This window comes from Sceloporus undulatus, chromosome 6 (assembly GCF_019175285.1).
Source record: "Sceloporus undulatus isolate JIND9_A2432 ecotype Alabama chromosome 6, SceUnd_v1.1, whole genome shotgun sequence".
NCBI lineage: Eukaryota > Metazoa > Chordata > Lepidosauria > Squamata > Phrynosomatidae > Sceloporus > Sceloporus undulatus.
The window spans coordinates 75,243,022-75,264,471 of record NC_056527.1 but is presented as its reverse complement, the minus strand read 5'-3'; the positions used below and the strand labels follow the sequence as shown (position 1 = coordinate 75,264,471).

Sequence of the window (21,450 nt, the reverse complement as noted above, 5' to 3'; positions counted from 1 at the left end):
CCATCTGCCTGTCTGTTTCGGGCCTTTGTGAAGCTCATGGTTAACATTCAAAGGACTGGATTTTAAATTCTCTCAGAAGTTGTTACTGTTCCAAAGAATGCTTTTCTAGTCTTGAGGACATTCCCCTTCCTTCCTCTGCCCCTCAGCTTTGCAGATAAGTTGCAATGTCTCTTACTAGAATGGGTTGCAGTGCATTGATGGTTTTGTTCTAAACAGCTATTTTTATGTTACTGTAGTAGTTGAGTCATAATGCATGGGGGTCAGACTGATAATGAGGATTTTTGTGCTGCTGTTTGTTGTACTTTACATGATATTTATGTATTGTTTATTTATTGCATTTTTATTTATAATTTCTTCCTTCCTTTATATCATTTCTGCTCTACCAACCCAAGATTCCCTTACATATATGTGCTAAGGGGACCCTGCTTTGGGAACTGCTTCATGGCTCTAACCGTCTTAATCTGAATTTGGCTGAAAATACTTAGAAATCCCTCCACTGTTGGCAACTCTATGTAATTGAAATTCCCATATACTAGGGAAAATTACCAAGAGCATTGAACTAACATGCTTAGAATCTGACTTCAGACATTTATGCTCAACAGGTTTTCAGCCAGGATAGTGATGTTTAAACACATGCCCCTACTTACTGCTCTTTTAAAAAAAACATATTCACAATGAATTCATCTTGGATGAAGGAATCATTCTGGGAAGAGAATGGTCATATATAGGCACAATTATGTCTAAACCTCCATCAGGAGTTAGTTAGCCACATATTTAACTTTCCTCACCTCTGAGAGTGCTTAAAACGGACCAAAAAGGAAGTGGGGAGGAATTGTCAGCACCCTTGACATCCACCCTGTATCCCAATTGGTATGGGCATTTATTTACATTACTGAGCTCATTCTTGCTTTAAATCACAACATGATAGTGTAGAGACAGATTGAATTACACAGTAATGGCAAATGAAAGGCAGAGTTTGGCATTATCAGTTGGCAAGCACAGACTTAATTTTGTTTAGTGCCAGTTCAGTGGCACTGTTATTTGGGTTATATATGAACATTTTAATTTAAAATAAAATATTGATTTGCACATCCCCCCATATTCACAGAATCCTTATCCACAGCTTGAAAATGCTAATACACACACACACACACACATATATTCCAAAAGACAAACATTGAGTAAACAGGATATGCCATATATACTCATTTATAGGTTAAAAAAAAATAGATGCCCAAAAATTGCCCCCAAAATCCCAGGCTGGCTTATTTATTTCAGTATGGTAATGTGATAGCAGCTCTTTCAGATTTCCCCATACGATAGAGAGAGCAGTTTCTTTCTCTCTTGAGCCAAGCAGAAAGAGTCTTGAGTCATTGATTGCTGTTGAATAAATAGAGTTACTCTCCTGCTGTCTGCGGAGAGAAGGCTGAAACCAAGGGTGAAGCAAAAAGCTTAGATTGGAGTCCCTCTTGCTGTGCGCACACATACACTGAAGAAGTCTCCAAGTTTTGCCCACAACTGGTCCACATGCTGTAGCAAAATCCATAATTTTGGCCCCAAAACCTGCCCTTGACTTAAACATGAGGATGGCTTATAGTCGAGTATATACGGTAGTCATTGCACAATAGTTCACCCAACATTCCTGTTTTCAGGGAAAGGCAGGTTATTCAAACCCTACTAATGTCGCTTTTATCTGGCATGTACTGCATTGCTCGACTTTTTTCAAGAATAAATTTATTCCAGTAGTGACCGGATCAACTTACTTAGGGTGGATAAAGTATATGGCATCAATCAAGTGTAACAACTACAGCATAAATACCTTGTATGTTGAAAGCAGAATTGATCCTGTAGTTCCTGCTTTCCTCCAGACCTCTAACCATTTCCCCTAATTCTTTTTCCAGCTGGCTAATCTTAAATGACACAATAATTCCCTCTTCCTGGCTATTCTCTCCAATCTCCCTACTAAAAAGCCAAAGTGACTCCAGTTCTATCTACCCCACCACCACCTCTGCCATGTCCTACATTCTCCTGCATATGGTACTCTGTGCAGGTTCCTATCTAGCACAGAGAATTTTCTGAGCTGTAGGATAGAAAGGGCCAAAAATGATTTTTAATGCAAACTTCAAGCACATTGTACTGAGTCTAGAAAAGGGCACTTACTTGACCTTCTCCCAATAGAGCACAGCAAACTGTTCCTCAAAGGACACTTTACAAATGGAAAATCACCTGGCAAATCTAATCCTAACAAAGTCTCTGCAGGGAAAACAATGAAACTGTCAATACCTTTGAAACAGCTTGAGGTGTCCCATCAGACTTTACCCCTGAAAATTAACAATTTGTTATGCTTTCAGACTCCAAAGTAGCATGGGTCATCTTTAAACATATTTCTTCTACTCCTCCAAGCTTAGCCCCTATCCTTATTTTTGATTATTGTAATGGAACTTGTTTCCTTTGACCCAGCTTTAACAATAAAGCTTAGCTGTGACTCTATAATTTACTGAACATACCAAAGCAGATGAAGCGTGAATTATATTGCTTTTTATTGCTTTGTCTCTTGCAGACCTGTTGCCAGACCCAGCTATGCTGCATACTCTAATCTAGATCACTGTGCCAATAAAATTCTCAGAGACATACGTGCAGGCATGTATGTTCCAAATGCATACACACAATAGACAGAGAGCCACAAGGGTACTGGTGTGCTATGGTGATGTCCAACACATCTGTGTTATGTGCATAACAGAACTGCCCTCTCTGTGGTGGAACCAAGTTATGGAATTCAGTCCCTAGGGAGCTTCCCCACTTTCCTGTTAATGTTTAGTTGTACAGGGACATTGTTTCAGAGAGTATTGGGGCTTGTGCTTAACTGATGGTGGCATTGTTTACATTTTTATTGTTTTCCAATTGTTCTATTCATTGCTTTGTATGATATTAAGTTTTTATTTTTGTGAAATCATTGGATTCAAAAAGTGGGATGCAAAAGCTTAAATAAACTGTACAGTTAAGGCTTAAGACACGTGTTCCAACTCCACAGCAAGAGGATATTTCCTTGCATGTTTGTTCGATGAGGACTTATAAAATAATATTGAAAATGGAAGACATCACTGAGAAAGCAGTGGAACTAGCATAGGGTTGCCATATCCCGCCTGTGGGTGGGACTTTCCCGGTTTTGGGCGGGTCTGCAGGGTCCCGCCCCGGGATTTCCCCCACCCCCAGGCTGAGGGGAGGATTCCCTCCCCACTTGGGCTCCGCTGCTGCCTCCGCCGCAGCAAGGCCAGGGCCCAGGCCGCGAGGGAAAGCCTCCCTGAAGGAAGGATTCCCTCCCCGCTTGGGCTCTGCTGTCACCGCGGCGAGGCCGGAGCCCAGACCAGGAGGGAAAGCCTCCCTGAAGGGAAGATTCCCTGCCCGCTTGGGCTCCACCACTGCCGTCGCCGCAGTGAGGCCGGAGCCCAGACCGGGAGGGAAAGCCTCCCCTCAGAGAGGCTCCTATTCAAATGTAGGACACAAAAAAGTGTCTTACATTTGAAAATTTTGTCCCACATTTTCCCGGTTTGGAGGTCCTGATGTATGGCAACCCTAAACTAGCATATCCACAGGAGGTACTCCTGTAAAGTTGCAATGATGTAAGAATCTTAAAATGGTATGAAAGTATGTGGGAAATACCATACAAAGTTTCACTGGATGGTCATAAGATCAATATGTAGCATGTAGATTTCAGCTTCAATCTCTTTGGTGTCTCCATGACTCAGAACTCTTGTTTATTTTATAACTTCTTCCATCAGTATAAATCTGTCCCTAGTGTGGACTGCAAGAGAGAGTTTGAAAATGTTGTCTAGGATCCATAAAACAAATAATTCCATGACCTGAAAGCAGAATTACGACATATTTCTTAGTTGAATCCATAGTATGTTATATACAGCATAGCGCCAGCATTATGATGAGCTGACATTATTACCTTTCAGCATTTTCCATAAATTATTTTTAAAATGTGAATATTTATACTGATTTATTTTCTGACTTGCTGGGATCTTCCCAGAATTGCTGGGTTCTTCCCAAACTGTTTCCCTACCTTTCACTGTTAGCGCAGATGAGGGTGGTTGCAAACTCCCCCCACTTTCCTACCTCCTGGAAGTGGGATTTAACCCTCCTTCCCAAGACACAGATTTCCCAGTTCTTGTCCAGTTTTGTCTGATATCAGTGCTACTTGTACTCCCCCTAAATCCAGCAGGAATATAGGGCTCTCCTTCCTCAAGGGTGCCTTCCTCACTTGTACTTTCCCTTGTCCCTTGCTACAGAAACCCTTAGCCAGTGAACGCAGTCCACAGTTCTCTCCAGAATATGGGTTACAGCTCTAGTGGGGATTCTCCTAAAGGGATTCTCTTTGGCAGTGACACTGCAACTGAACACAGACATCTTCCTTGTGGATTTTTATTGTCAAAAGAGAAATATGGCTGCCACTGGTTATTAAGAACAACCAGAGTATAATAAGCCTTGTGTTTCGGCACAGTTTGGTTGGTACAGAAGGAATACAACTTTAAGCCCAGAGTTATTTGTTATTGTTGTTGTTGTTGTTGTTGCATGCCTACAAGTCATTTCCATCTTATGGTGATCCTAAAGCCAACATATCATAGAATTTTCTTGGCAAGATTTGTTCAGAGGAGGTTTGCCATTGCCTTCCCCTGAGGCTGGGAGCATGTGATGTACCCAAGATCACCCAGTGGGTTCCATGGCTAAGCTGGAAATTGAGCCCAGAGTACCAGTAAAGAAAAATATAGCAATAACTCTGACTGCATCTAACTATTTCCAGCTCTGGGTTTGCTGATCAAATGGCCTTCAGACAATCGCCAGGCTTCATGGTTCCTCAGAGAGAGACTTTAACTGCATTCATACTATAGAAATAATCCAGTTTGACACGACTTTTAAGTGCCATGACTCAATACTATGGAATTCTGGTAACTGTAGTTGTGTGAAGCATTTAGTGTCTGTCAGAGAGCTCTGGTGCCACACAAAAACTAAAATTCCCAGAATTCCATAGCATTGAGCCATGGCAGATAAAGTGCTGTCAAGATGGATTATTTCTGCAGTGCACATATGGTACATCCAGAGTGTGTGTACATCCTGCTTTTTTTTTCCAGGTTTGAGAAAGAGGGGAAAGTTTGGCACCTTCAAGCTCCTATAGGATCCTGATTGGTCATTCTGTCTTCTCTGCCAGGCTCACCTCTGTGGTCCTAGGGCTTTCTAGGAACTGAGCCAAAGTTTGCTACAATTTTTCAATGCTTACCTAAAAGATGTTATCTCCCCACTTTATATCATCGCAGTTTCTCTTATCCCTGTTGCCCACGTACAAGGACTACTAGAAAGAGGGAAATCTTGTTTTAATCTGGGAAATTTACTAATCAAATTACTTTGTTTTTTTCAGCTTGGAGAAAATTGTTTTTTCAGCTTGGAAAAATTAGATAGACTTTCCAGTATGGAATACAGTTGGCCCTCCATTTTCACAGGGGTTAGGGCGCGCAAGGCCCCCGTGAAAGTGGGAAAACCGTGAAGAAGCGGGGGAAGGCAGGAGGGATGTGCACGCATGCTCTTCTTCCTCCCCCATGCTTTAGCTGCCTTCCCTTACTCTAGGATTCTTTACCAGTGTCTTTTACCTAGATTACATTTATCTCAGATCAAAGATTCCAGACAAGACTTTCAGTCCTGGACCCATCCAGACAAAGCTTTAAGCCTTGCCATAATTTCAGCTAATTCATGGGTGCTCATTTGCAGATGGGAAGAGGGTGTCATTCAGTCAGCTTCAGATATGGCCTGAGGGTTGCTTTAGTTCCTGACTCAAGCCTCTATAGCTAGTGTTTTCTGTACTGATAGGCTCAGTAACTACAGCTCCAGTGTACTGATGGCCTGGATAAACTATCCTATGCCTTGGTTACAATATGTAACAACAATCATGGTATTCAACATTTCTCTGTATCAAGGATGGCAACTGTGAATAAGTTGATGGGAACTGTTTGCTAGAAAGGACCACAGTTATCCACCCTGCTCTATATGGTCAGTCTCACTGCCCACTGAAAGTGCTGTATCTGCTAAGCACACTACAGGCACTCTAGATAGCTGATTTAGGCTTTTGTATGTAGGGGTTTATGAACTATCATTCTTGGCACTTAGACAAACCCTTGGTGCTTAGCACTTACAGTTTAAATATAGGCCTGTTACAGACTGCCAAAATAAAGCTGCTTCGGGTCTCTTTGGAGGTATGCTATTTAAATGATGCATGCATCCAAAGAATCTGGAAGCTGCACCAAAGCTGCACTCCAATGCTTAGGAATGGAGTGTGGCTTTGGTGCAACCTCCTGACTCTTAGGACCCAAGCGTCATTTAAATAGCATACCTTCAAAGAGACCCGAAGCAGCTTTATTTTGGCAGTCTGTAACAGGCCATAGTCTCAATTGTTGTTGTTATTTCCCATAAAATCAGATCGAACTCATGGTGATCCCATCAAAGAGAAATCTAAAAACGTCAGTTGGTTCTTAGCTGCCTTGAATGAATCATTATACCTGTAATGTGGGCTTTTTTTTTAGTTCTGATCATATAATGTGTTCTCTTATTGATTATTCAGCATCCCCAATCATGGTTTAAATTTCCATTTAATTTCTTTGCTCTTATGGAAGAGGTCTCTTGTGCTACCTTTTTATTGACTCCTTCTGTTTCTTAGAATTTATTCTTATAATAGTTTTGTTTATCCCTATGCAGAATTCACTGAGCAGTTGCATTCAGGATTCTGGTCGTATTTCTGTCACCTTTTGCTTGTTTCTTGTCTGTAACAATTTGAACAGCCTCATTTATCAGCCAGTGAGGTTTTTATTTCTTCTTAGTGACAGATAGAGTGTTTTTGCATTCATCTCTGATAATTTCCCTGAATAGTTTTGGTTCATTGAAGATCAGGCGGAAAAGGACGGAGCTGGACAGGTATAAAAGGCTTTGCAGAAAGGAGCTTCACTGTCAGAGGCTTTTTTAACTGAGCTATGGCTGTAATGTAAAGCATTAAAAGTAAATTATGCAAATAATGATTCTGTGAACAGAAACCCTGGTGAAATCATTTGTGGGGAGGAGAGATGGTGGAAGAAATAAGAATGATATTGTTATGGCAGTACACTACACACAGCCTTGTTGTTGTTAACTGCCCTCATGGTGACCCTGTGGATAAGACAGATCAAAGCCACTCTACCCTCCACTGCTCTCCTTAAGTTTTGTAGATTCAGGCCCGCTATCTCCCTAATTTAATCTACCTGTCTGGTTTGTGGTGTTCCTCTCTTTCAGCTGCCTTCTACTTTTTCTAGCATTTTCTCCCCCAGTGAGTCAGGCCTTCTCATGATGTGATCAAAGTATGACAGCCTCTGTTTCGTCATCTTGGCTTCCAAGGAGAGTTCTAGCTTGATCTGTTCTAGGACCCATCGGTTTGGTTTGGTTTGGTTTGGTTTTTTGGCTGTCCATGATCTCCTCCAGCACTACATCTCAGATGAGGTTTTTTTCTTGTCTGCTCTTTTCACTGTCCAGCTCTCACATGCATTCATCATGATGGAAGATACTGCCGCTTGGATGATTCTTACTTTAGTGTTCAGTTGTATGTCTGGAATGCAGTGGCTTAGTGGTTAAGACGCCAGTTCTGATAATCAGAAGACCAGAAGACTGGCAGTTCAAGACCCGAGTGCTGCATGATGGGATGAACTCCTGTCACTAGTCCCAGCTTCTGCCAACCTAGCCATTTGAAAGCATGCAAATGCAAGTAGATAGATAGGTACCACTTCTAAGTGGGAAGGTAACAGCGTTCGGTGCACTCATGTTTGCCATATGACCACCAGAGCAGTCCTTGGTCAACAATAGCTCTTCGGCTTAGAAACGGAGATGAGCTCCGCCCCCTACAGTTGGTTAAGGGACTACCTTTACCTTTACCTTACCTTACCTTACTGTATGTCTTCACTCTTCAGGATCTTTTCTAGTTCTTTCATAGCTACCCTTTCCATTCCTAATATTCTTCTTATTTCTTGGCTGCAGTCCCCATTCCATTCAATGTTTGATCCTAGGTATGGGAAATCTTTAACTATTTCAATTTCTCAATTATCTAGGTTGAATTTATGTATTTCTTCCATGGCCATTATTTTTGTTTTCTTTATATCCAGCATTAAGGATCTCTTTGCATTTTTATCTTTGACCTGCTTTGGTAATTGTTCCAGTTCTGCCCAGCCAACTGCACAGCATGATATTACCACCCTAGAAGAGAAAGCAAAACTTTCACAGAGGCAATTGGCCATAGTAGCAATGAGATTCCATTGATTCTATTATCTGATGGAAGTTCAACTCTGCAAAAATGTATGTAAAGGGATCTTGTAGCACCTTTGAAACTAACTGAGCAAAATAAGTTGTAGCATTACCTTTTGCAGATTTTGTCTACTTCCTCAGATGCATGGATGCATGGAGAAGAAGCAGACCAAGTCTATGAAAGCTAATGCTACAACTTCTTTAGCTTAATTCTTTCAAATGTGCTATAAGATCCTTTTGCATCCAGACTAACATGGCTATGCCTCTGAATTCTGAAAAAAAAAGAGGGGGAGACTATGCACTAAATTTTTGACTTGTCTTCTTGACAAATTTTACTGTAAGAAAGTGGAAGAAGGCGTAAGAGGATTTGCTGTTCTGTAATTACTGGTAATCCTAACCAAAAGAGAAGAAATGGTTGATGAAATGATAAAAGGAAGCAGACCATGTCAGCTTAGTGGTAATAGTCAGAGCTAAGAGAACTATGGCCCGTTACACACGGGCTCTTGAGGCGCCCCCATTACGTGATAGGGGTTGGCCAGGGACCTAGCGTCCACACCGGCCTCACCCCTATCATGTGACGGGGGCATAATAATGGTGGCGCCTGATACGCACAGGTGCCTCCATTATTACGTCTCGGACGCATAGTGTCCACACGTCGCGTGGCACTTATAGCGTCACGAGTGTGCGATTGGCGCCTCACGGCATCATAACCACACCACGGGAAGAAGCGCCATTTGGGGGCTACTTTTTTGCTCCGCGCGGGAGCCGTGCAGTTTGGCTGCTGTGGCTCCCTCACAGAGCAGCTAGCAGCGCCGGCAGACCGCCGCTTTTAGGCGGTCTGTAACGGGCCTAAGTTTAGAAAGACCAGTTTAAAAAATGCTTTTGTTTGCACGTTCATGTGTCTTCATAGTTTTAAATTTTATAGTGAAATAGCTTTCCTTCTCCCTCAGGCAGAGATTCCAAGTGCCCTTCTTGCCTTTTCTTTCCTCTCCAGGGCAGAAAAGGTTTGGAAAAAGAAAGGGGAATCAGGGCTTCCAAGTCTCATATCCCCTTTAGCAACTCTCATTCCCACCCCACTATTTGAAAACCCCTGCTATAGCTTGTAAAGAGAAGCAGTTGCTTATCTGCAAGTACTGTAGTTCTTTTGATGGTCACTTAATTCACATCACATAGGTCCTAGAACACTTTGGGATCTTATTAGGAAGGGAGTTACACCGACGAACATGTGCATTGCAAGGGTAGAGCTTCCTGCCAAAAAACTTTTCAGCTCTAGAACATTTCAAACAAAGTGATGGGCAAGTGAAAAACCCATATATGTGAATGAACATACTATCACTCAAAGAACTACAATTATGGATAAGCAAACTGTCCTTTGTAAGCAACCCTTTTTCTTTGGGTCAGTAAATATGGGCAGGTGCTTGGCAGAGATCTATGCAGAAACTGGTGAGAAAGAAAAGCTGCAATTAAGATCAGAAGTTAGAGTCTGAGACTGGTTTGGCTCCAGCTTCTGTGTTCAGATACAGCTGCAACCAATTTTATCCTCATTTCTGTGCCTCAACTGTGATTTTCACAATATAAGCTATTACTTACTGATGGTCAGTACATTTTTTTAAAATTATAATTGTAATAAAGTAATTCATAGTGAACTTAAGAAAGGAACTTGAAATGGAAGTGAAGGTTGCGTGATTTTGGAAATGGAAGAATATTATACTATACATTAATAGAAGAATATTATACTATAGACTGCCCTCTATTGGATAGTGTTCTTAATCAGAGAGTGTAGACAATTGCATTAGAGCCAGCATGCTATAATGGTTGGACTGATGGACAAGGACTTCTGTTCCTTTTTCCATAAGGGTTGATGATTTCATGATTAAGGATTGTGCACATTAATCCCACTGTGTTCTCTTGTGATAGTTTTTGCAGAGGATAGCCATGTTTTAAAAAACCCTTCCAAAACTCTTAACTGACAATAACAGTGGGCACGTAAGTGTGTTTCTTCAGGAAAATATGTATCTCGCATACCACTTCCAACTCTCTAAAAGAGTCGTGTGCAGGTTTATCCTGCTAGGTTGATACATTCTAGAATTAGGAATGGTGGTGATGTTACTGTGTGCCTTCAAGCCAACTCTTATTTATGATAACACAGTCCAACGGTTTTCTAGGCAAGATTTATTTGGAAGATGTTTTGCCATTGCCTTTTTGTAAAACAGAGGCCTGTTACAGACTGCCCAAATAAAACTGCTTTGGGTCTCATGCATCCGAAGAATCCGGAAGCTGCACCAAAGCTGCACTCCAGTGCTTAGGAATGGAGTGTGGCTTTGGTGCGACCTCCAGACTCTTAGGACCCATGTATCATTTAAATAGCATACCTCCAAAGAGACCTGAAGCAGCTTTATTTGGACAGTCTGTAACAGGCCTAAGAGAGTATTTCTTGCCCATGGTCACCTAGCAGGTTTTTGTGGTAGAGCAGGGATTTAAACCTTGATCTCCCAGAGTCCCAGTCTGAAACCACTATATTGCACTGGCTTTTAAAGAGTGTGGTCCAGCTCTAAAAATGAGTGGCTACTTATGAAGTGCTGTTCCCACTGTCAATTCTCTACTGTTACTGCAACTAGTGCTAGCTTCTGATGTTGATAGTATAAATAGGGTACATATGCTCCATTCCCATTTAGCAGCTCTAGACAGCCTCTTGCACATAAATCTAATCTGTATTATGTAACATGTTAGACAGAATCACATGGATTTTCTAATGTCAACATATGTGTAGCTTATGATTTAAAGAATGCAATGGTTACCTTCCCTCATTTTTCTTTTATTTGCAGAAAACTGCTGCAGATGGCAAAAGGCAGGAGATCATTGTGTTGGATTCCAAGCGGAGCAATGCCATCAATATTGGGCTGACAGTATTACCCCCTCCAAGGACGATCAAGACTGCAATTTTAAACTTTGACGAATATGCCTTAAATAAAGAAGGAATAGAGGTACGCGGGGAGGGAACAGTTCAGAGCTGTGAAGTTTATGTCATCCCTCTTTATCAAGGTACAGGAACCTCTATATCAATCTTGCTCCAGGTGCACAAGCAGACTGCATGGCTCCTGTAACATTATAAGTTGTACAAAATAGGGCATTTCAAAAAGTGCAGCTCTTCTCTTCCCCATATGACAAGTTACAACTGCTACACATCCCACACTCTACACAACTATTAAATATGCAAGTGCTTTGGCACCTAATATCTTCCTGCCTGATGTTTTTTCCAGAGAAGCCCTTTTTTTTCTAAGGGTGGGAGTGCCATTGTTGCAAACCACTTTATGTTAAGGTAGGAGTCTCTTATCGTTTCTAACATGCTTAAAGGTCTAAAACCTCACCATTTCTCAAAGTTAAACTGCTGGGGCCAAAAGTAGATGAAACGCTAAATTTTATTCTGATTTGTTTTGTTGGCAAATACTTCTGTACATCTATTTTATGTTTGTCCATTGTATATAATTAAATATCTAAAGAAACATTTCAGGATGAAAGGAAGGAATTCTGGTACCTGTCATAATTTGAAAAAAAGATAGGTTGGTTTAGTTAGATATGTTGAATTTTCTTTATATTTGTGCAAACAAGTTGTGAGGTCTATGTTTTTGCTTCATTTGAGGTTTGATTTATAGCATGGCCATGCAGTAAATCTCAGGGCAGTGTTCATATGCGAATACCATTTATTTGTGCAGATACTAGCTGAACAAGCATACATATAGAAGCCTCTGTACTCTAGTATATTACCACTGCTGGACTGTGGTCCAGCCAAGGCTGAAGAGACAAAAGTTTATAAATATATTCAAATTGTCTAAAGATACAATAGTTTATAAATGTATTTTAATTGTAATAAGTTTTGAAAGCAATTGCTGGGGTTTACAAATCAACTTCCCAATACTTTTTATGGGAAAATTGGGGTGCATCAAAATGTACAAAGACCACTTTCGAATACTGTGGATACTGATTGCAATGGCTATCTTTTGTTTAATTCTGTGTATTCAGTTTATGGTTGATGTCTTCCTAGAAAATTCTCACAATGATTCCCACTGAAGAGGAGAAGCAGAAAATTCAGGAAGCTCAGTTAGCCAACCCTGATACCCCACTGGGCACTGCTGAGCAGTTTCTCCTGACTCTTTCTTCCATCACTGAACTTACTCCTAGACTTCAACTCTGGGCATTCAAAATGGATTATGAGCTTGTGGAAAAGGTAATTCCTTATTGGTCAGTAATTGTAATGTAGTTTGTAGTATTTAATTAAATTTTTAAGTCTCCACTACAATGAACCTTTCACGTTTTCTTAAATGGCATTTGAAGTAAACATCTGAATAGGCAATAAGAGCATTGAAAACTTCCTTCCCCAAAAGAAAAAGGTTTGTATTTTCCTTCTGAATTATACTACTCTGATTGAAGCACATGGAAGCTTCACTGAGAATGAGAGTATCCCAATTTTCCCCAAACCCATAGTGTTTTTTTCAGAAAACTGCCTTGAATCCCATTTTGGAGAAAGATGAGATATAAATCCCTTAAATAAATACAGTCGGTTCGGGACACCCACATGCCCGCACGTAAAGCAAAAAGCGTGTATGCTCAAGCCCCATTAAATAGAATGGGGCTTAGGCTTGGCATGCACACCATTGTTTTTACTGCTGGGCGCTTCAGCGTATGCTGAAAGCCACCTATAATGAGCCCGCATATGGCGCGGGTTCACTGTACATAAATAACAGCTTAAATAAATAAATACAGCAGTAGCAGTAGTAATTATACTTCTAGTCTACCAGTAGTGTACCAATGATGGTACTAGTCATCATCTGAACTGAATCAATTACAAAATTGAATATAAAAATCCCTACAGCCCTTTTTCTAAAACAAAAAAGAGCCCTCTAAAATGTAATGGCTCTGTCTGAAATCTGAGAATCAAGAATCTACAAACTCAGGATCCACATATGTCAAAAGGAGAGATAAAAAGACATGACAGGTAGGAGGATGGTGGTACTGAATTGTTAATTTTTATTGGATTTATTAATAAGGTTTACTATAATTTAGATAACTAAACTTTGCTACCAAAAACCTGCTTATAAGATTTAATGTACTCCTTTTATGATTAATTACTACATTGTCTTAGAACCTGATTTATTGCCTGACTGCTTAAATGTTCTGATAAACATCTCACTACATGGGAGGAAAAATGATTAACTGCCTTCTTAAGAGTGCTTGTATCATGAATATTTCACTATTTTTATTTCATTTAAGACATTTTTTGTTTAAATTAGAGCAAGAAATTAAGTAGTAGTTAATATATGCATTATTTTCATTCACTAATTACTCACTAATTAATTACATTTTGGATTACATGCCCCATGTAAATGGGCATGCACCAAGATGGCGCTCGGGGGAGGAAGAAGGACTTCGAGCATGTAAACGCTCAGCTCTTCTTCACCCCTAGAACGCAGTCAGGCCAGAACAAAGTGCCAGTCTGCACTGCCTCTGAATTCCAAGACCTGCTTATTACTTCTATCCGCAATATCTCCTTAAAACATTAAATTAGTTTTACATCTGAGTAGCGAACATGAGTTGAAGCTAGTTCCAAACAGCAAAATACAGATTTAGGCATGGGTTTTTTAGAGTTCCACCTGAGAATCAGATACGTCAGATTCCTCAACTCGGGCCTGATCTGCACTGCAGAAATAAAGTAGTTTGACACTACATTAACTGCCATGGCTCTATGCTACGGAATTCTGGTATTTGTAGTTTTATGAGATATTTAGTCTTTCCTGTGAGAATGCTCTCGTGCTACAACAAACTACAAATCCCAAGACTCCACAGCATGGAGCCATGGCAGTTAAAGTGGTGTCAAACTGCATTATTTCTGCAGTGCAGTTTAGACCTCAGTCACCTAAAAGTGAATCTACTGAGAATTTTTCCTCTTTGGTATTTAAGAAAGAGGAATAAAGATCTCTTACAATAAAACAGTTAAACCGCTAGTATATATTTCTTAAGCATTTACTGTATCTATTGAACAATGCTTTTGGCCAGCACAGTCTCTTTCTCTCTCCATCCCTGTAGTCAAAAGAAATAAGCTTGGATAATATATTTCCTTTCTCAGTGGTCTGGGGAAAGAGAAAAAGGGGAACCTGTATTGAGTTCAACCAATGAACAGTGGGAGAAACAGGAACAACCTCTATCCTTAAGTTTCTTTCCTCTAATCATTTAGTTAAAAACTTGCAATTTCTCATTCTCACTGTCTCAGGATGCAAAATGGATTGCACCCACGTTATCTTGGCATTGATCTGAAAAGAAGTGCCTGCCCAAATTTTCTTTATTATTACCTAACAGCATAGCCTAGGCAAGAATAAAGCTGAATCTGCATTGCAGTATTAATGTAGTAGGACAGTTATAGCGGCCCTTCTACAGTGCATAAAAAAGCCCCTTTTTGCTCTGTGTGGTTGCCGCGGCCTGCTTCCGGGGCTCGAAGGGGTGGCATTAAGCCACCCATCTGTCGAGTCCCTCAAACATGCCCCTTAGGGAGAATTTCAAGTTTGCTGGAGTTCAGATTGACAATCTTTTGACTAATTAAAAATATTAAGTTGATATAGAAGAATGCACACAATATTCTCTTCTTCTTTCTATTAATGATAGGAAGTTGCAGAACCACTTTTGGACTTGAAGGAAGGAATGGACCAGCTAGAGAACAATAAAACCTTGGGATTTATTCTTTCTACTCTACTAGCCATTGGAAATTTTCTCAATGGAACCAATGTAAGGATTACATCCATCATTATTTTTAATCAGATTTTTTCTACTGTGGTTATGACAGGACAGGAGAAATCGCAGAAAGAGGAAACACAAAGAAAAGAAGACGTACATCATTTTCTTTTACCTCAACCTGTCTAGGACTCTTGTCCTTGCAACAGCTTTCTGGTTAACTTGCAGGAGGAAACTTGTTCTCTTTCTGTTAGTATTTGAAGTCATTACAATCCATTTGCTGCTTCTACACAAATTTGCAACCCAAGCCAGCTGATGCCTACTACCTTCTGTGAGTGACACTTAGAGACCTGCCACACTGCAGAAATAAAGCAGTTTGACACCACTTTAACTGTCATGGCTCAATTCTGTGGGATCCTAGGATTTGTAGTTTGGTGAGGTATTCAGTCTGGTCTGTTAGAGAGCTCTGGTGTTTCACCAAACTACAAAGCCCAGGATTCTGTAAGGTCATGGCAATTAAATTAGTGTCTCATTGGCCTGTTACAGACTGCCAAAATAAAGCTGCTTCGGGTCTCTTTGGAGGTATGCTATTTAAATGATGCATGGGTCCTAAGAGTCCAGAGGTCACGCCAAAGCCACACTCCACTCCTAAGCACTGGAGTGTAGCTTTGGTGCAGCTTCCAGATTCTAAGGATGCATGCATCATTTAAATAGCATACCTCCAAAGAGACCCGAAGCAGCTTTATTTTGGTAGTCTGTAACAGGCCATTGATTTGTTTATGCAGTGTGGATGCACTGTAACTGTGACAAAGCAACTGCCATGACAGTACTGTATTTATGCTTCTATTTATATGTATGGTTTATTAAAACATTTTAAATTGCCTGATATAGAAATACAGTCTGCTTTGAGCTTACGCGGAAGGCAAACCCTGGTAGAAATAATGGGGCACATACTTGCACTGCGCAACCCATGTGCCGCAACCCATTATTTTCTGTCGGGCTTGAGCATATGCTCTTTTCCCCATATGTTGGGGGGGCGGCGGTCCAGAATAGATCCTCCACATATGGAGAGGGTGGAATGTATAACAAAACATGAACATACAATTAAGCAATAAAGACCCCAGAATATATGATCAAAACAAAGAAAATTAGAAAGGAAAAGAAAGGAAATGAAAGCTCGCCCAGACCAAATTAGGCATAAGACTTTCCTTAAAGGCAAAAAATGGTTGAACTGCTGTCACAACAGTTACAGTGTTTGTACCAGTCATATCTACATGAAGAGGGCATTCCATACCTGGCATGATACAACTGCAGACTCTCTTCTTGACTAATATTTAGGGTGACTGAAGTAGTTGGAGAAAAGCTGCCCTGGGTGATAAGTTAGGACTAGGGTGAAAAACAAATCTAAAAACTTAGGGGAGGACAAATAGTGGGGTTTGCAAGAGTTGGGAAACCCCAGAGAGAAAAACCCTATAGAGCCTATTCCCTGGCAGGAAGACCCAGCCCTGAGATCTTGTGTCAAGGCAAATTAGGTAAATCTCCTCATTCTCCTAGGCACTGTTTTCCTGAGCAACTCCTGACACAGCTATATAGTGGTTGGCTTATGGCAGTAGGAGCTGTCAATTGTCCAGTTATGTTTTGATTACTGGATGCATAATGTCAACGTCATCCTGCAGAACTTCCAGGAAAGGCCCATGAGATCCTGCAGGATTCCTGTGTCATGGTGCATTAGCTTGTCAGAACACAGGCAGACTTGGCTATCCCCACCGCCCCCTGGCCAGGAAAACAGTGAGTCTCTGGGGGGAATACCTTAATGTGTTCTGTGCAGAGCTGACTTTGAAGAATGTTCAGAAACTTCAGTTGGTACAAAGAGCTGCAGCCAGATTGTTAAGTAAAACTGGCCACAGGGACCACACATTTTCTTTGTTGTTACAGCTCCACTGGCTGACAGTGTTTCCAGGCACGAATCAAAGTGCTGGTGATAGTCTATAATGTCTTATATGAGTCAGGTCCAAAGTTTTCTCAAGGACCATATTTCCAGTATGAGTTTGCTCATGTCTTCAGATCTTCGGGGGAAGCCCTTCTCTCTGTCCCACCACCCATAAAGGTACATCTGATGGGAACACAGGAGGGAACCTTCTTAGCCTCGGAGGTAGAGAAGAACTGCTGGCCCTCATCCCCTTCCTCTCCACCACTCCCTTCTCTTTCTGCGTTGTGTCTTTTTAGGTTGTAAGCCTGAGGGCAGGGAACCGCCTAATTAAAAGATTATATGTACAGCGCTGTGTAAATTTACAACGCTTTATAAATAAAGGATAATAATAATAATAATAATAATAATAATAATAATAATAATAATAATAATAATAATAATAATAATAATGGCTGCTTCCAGGTACTTTAACTCCCTCCCTAGAGTAGTTATTCTAGCACTCTCCTTGCTATCCTTTCTAAGGCAGGTAAATATCTTTTTGTTTTGGCAGGTCTTCAGTAGCTGACTGCTCGAGGAGAAAGAGCCTTTCATGTGCTCTGTTTATGTTTGTTGTTCTTTTTTGTTGTTCTTTTTAGTGGTTATGCTTTCAATTGCTTTTAATTTTATTAATAGTTTACATTGGTAAGTTTTGAATGGTGTAAAATATTAGCTGTATCTGAATTTGGGGGGGGGGGGGGCAAAGTGTTCAGACAGCTTCTTTTTATGTCCTTTCCTTTTTTAACATTTGGGAGTCACTGAGAAGAAACATAAGGATGACACATCAAATGGTATGTCTAACATTATTTGTGTTTCTCTTCTTTCCTCCACACAGGCCAAAGCTTTTGAACTGAGCTACCTCGAGAAGGTTCCAGAAGTCAAGGATACAGTGCACAAGCAGTCTCTTCTACATCATGTCTGCACAATAGTGGTGGAAAAGTTTCCAGACAGCACAGACCTTTATTCTGAGATTGGGGCCATTACCCGATCAGCAAAGGTATGTCTGTTGTGTAGATATTTATTTATTTATTTAATGTCAGAGAAAGGAACTTTGTCACTCACTTTATGGAACTAACCTGGTTTAAGTACAACATTCAAGTTTTGTTTTCCTACCAGTTTTAGCTATTTGGATATCATGTCATTAGACATAATTGGATTTTCCTTCCTCTGGTTTGTAATTTGAAATTTTTGTGGTATTGATTTTTTTTCTTTGCTTTTTAGTCAGAAGGTTTTCTAAACAATGTTTTTAATGAGTAGTTATTAATATCTACAGCTCATGTAGTATTTTCTGGAGCTTTACTAAAGGCATAATGGAATTACAGTGGACCCTTGTTATATGCTGGTGTTTGGTTCCAAGATCCCCCATGTACAGTATAACAAAATCCGTGTATGCTCAAGTCCCATTAAATATAATGGCAGAGCAAAACAGTGTCCCTTATAAAAAATGGAAAAATCAAGGTTTGATCATTGAAATTTATACTTTTTTGGAACATTTTCAAACCGTGTATGCTTGAATCCGTGTATAACAAATCCGTGTATAAGAAGGGCTGACTGTAGTTGTGTAAGAGAGATGCTATCCAGAAAGCAGTGTCATCTTGCATATGGTTGTTATTTTTATTGTACCAAGTATAAGACTGATATCCTCTGGAAATCAAAATTCACAAAAGTGTCATACTTTTATTGGCCAACTGAAATGCAAAAAATACATAATGCAAGCTTTCAGAGTTTCACTGGCTTCTTCTGGCAGTGGTGTTCAGAGTTATACAAGAGAAGAAAAGTGGCAATGGTAGAATTAGAGGCCTATATTTTGTCTTAGATGTTTTTCCCTTGTCAGTTAAAATAGCAGTGATTCCCAAACCAGGGGAGGTGGAAGAATCGGGGGGTGAAGGAAAGAGGGGCAGCAGGGGGGATGAGGGAAAAGGGGGCAGCAGGGAGCTCTTGCTCTTCACCTGGCCCCACACAAGCTAACTTCCTTAGCTGTGTCTTTTGCTAATAGTAGTGATATCAGGAAATTCTTGTGAGGCTTGAACTCAGGGCATCACTTCTGTGGCTTGGAGCATCACCATTTTGTGACAGACTGACTGAGCAAGGAGTTAGATCACATAACAGTGAGGTGAGGGTGAAGCAACAGCAAAAAGGAGCTTTCAACTTTGGGACACTGCTTAATCTTTGTGAGCTTTGCCAGGACTTGGCTAGCAGGTTGGAGCTATGCTCATGCTTTCTCCTGGCGGCACAGTGGTTAAATGCCTGTACTGCAGCCACTGACTCACAAACCATAAGGTTGCGAGTTCAGTCTCAGCTAAGGGGGCTCAAGCTCAGCTCAGGCTTGCTTGCATCTTTCCAAGGTTGCTAAAATGAGTACCCAGATTGTTCGGAGCAATTAGCTTACAATTTGTAAACCGCGTAGGGAGTGCTTTAGTGCACTGATAAGTGGTATAGAAATGTACCTGCTATTGCTATTCTTTCATCAGACAGGTTGAGGAAGAAGTAGAAAAAGAAACAATGTGGGAAAGCATTCTGGGCAATAAGGGGGAGAAGTATCTGTGCTTGATTCTTCAAAAGAATCCTACAGCTTGGAGCAACTCCTGTAGTTAAAATATCTCCCTTTCCCTATCTACACCAGTCTCCAGTCCAGAGCATGTGGTTTCTCTATAAACACCCTACACACACACCATTTCGGCCCCTTTCTGTCCCAGCAAAGAAGGAACTGAGAGTCCTTCCTTGTCAGAGAGATGTTTCTCCCTTTTCATCTAGTCACCTTAGGAGCAGTAACTGAGCAGCTGTCTGAGCTGTGACCAAGAAACCTCTTGCTTGCACTAGTCTTTGCCATAAGGCCAGCATGGTTGAAAGGCTTCTGAGTCATTGCCCAGCCAATTGCTTGGCTGTTGTTCCCAGGATAATCAGGTACAAAGGGAGCAGTGATCAAGCAGCTGGCTGAGTAGCCTCTCTCTTGCACTAGTCTTTGCCTCAAGGCAGGCATGGACAAGAGGCTTCTCAGTTGCTGCTCAGCCCGCTGCTTGTTTTATGCTACCAGTATGACTGGGTGCAAAGGGATCAGCAACCAACATCTGTTGTTTTAAATTTGTTGTTTTAAATTTGCACTAGATCAATAGAACAAATTTACAGTCGATCAGTAGAACAATGTAGAGTAAATTTGCCTTAGAACAATATTAAGAAATGGACATAGTGGTGCTACAGTTGTTGCCCAAGAAGAAAAGGGTGGCAGCCCAACCAAGTTTGGGAACCACTGGACTAGTGGGATATCAATGCAGGCAGAGACCACTCCACTTCTTGGTCAAATGAGTACCAGGGAAAAGGGCAATAAAAGACAGGTAATAAAATTTCAACTCCACTAACAACAGAAAAGTAACTAACATTGTACCCCCTGTCACTTCAGTAAAAAGTGCAGTCCACAGAAAACAAAACAAACAATGGGAAACTAGGTTCTGGAAAATGGTGTAGTGCCCTAATTTGATATTCTCAGAATGTAAGACAAACAAGGTCTATCCACCAACATCAGCATTCAACCAATATTATAACACTGTACAGAAGTAGACATCTACCTGAAAGAGAGAAGTGTGTGCATAGGTAGAGTACAAGCATCTTCCATTCCTCCAATTGTTTTTTCTAATGTCACTATATGTTATCCACTTAGTGCCTCTTAAATCCCATTTACAGTATGCCTCATATGGCAATAGCCACCCTGGCATTTTGAGGCTTAGTTTCTCTTCATAATTATTCTAAATTCTTGGTAATATTTTCCTTATAATGTGATTTTAAAATTCTGCATTAGCTTTGACCTTTCCATACCATAAGAACACATGCCAACCCTTTTTCAGATCATGTTCTTCCAATTCTAAGCCCCTTTTATTATGCTGCATCAAAATATAATTTCATGTCTAGTAATCCTAGAGCCCATCTCTTTCCTTATGTCTGTTAATAATTTCCATTTGATTTTTGACTTTACCCAACCAAATAAATTTCAATATTTCTTTTTTACCATTTGGAAATACAGCATTTGAGAAAATAATTGGTATGGTTTGGGATAGGCACGTTAATCTTGGTAATACCTTCCTTTTAATAACCAATATTTTCTCCATTAATGAAAAATATATTTCTTTCCATATAATCAGATCTCTACTAATATCCTCCTATACTTTTACATCAATATTTTTAAATAATTGTTCAATTTGTTGACATTGTATTTATTCCCAAATATCTCATCATCTTAACATTTTTGAATCCAGTTTTCAACATATTTTTCATTCTCTAGCCTATCCATATTTATCATTAGAATCTTTTTTTTATCAGTGTGTATTTTAAAACCTGCATATTTGCCATAATCTGGTTGTTGGTGATTTTTGTTTTTTTCATAACAGAGGGGAAATACTTTTTAATGGGTCTTCCTTCATTGTAACTAAATTGTCATCAACTGCTTTAAGTTGCTGAACCCA

The 21,450-nt window shown here is 40.4% G+C and overlaps 1 protein-coding gene across 1 annotated transcript in view; it reads left to right on the top strand.

Moving 5' to 3' along the window:
* Nucleotides 1–21,450, top strand: part of FHOD3 (formin homology 2 domain containing 3) — a 266,864-nt gene that overhangs the window by 210,983 nt on the left and 34,431 nt on the right. Inside the window, exons 19-22 of the mRNA XM_042475381.1 lie at nucleotides 11,136–11,294; nucleotides 12,353–12,535; nucleotides 14,965–15,084; nucleotides 17,832–17,993. Of these exons, the coding sequence (XP_042331315.1) occupies nucleotides 11,136–11,294; nucleotides 12,353–12,535; nucleotides 14,965–15,084; nucleotides 17,832–17,993 (624 nt within the window). The remainder of the gene's footprint in view (nucleotides 1–11,135; nucleotides 11,295–12,352; nucleotides 12,536–14,964; nucleotides 15,085–17,831; nucleotides 17,994–21,450) is intronic.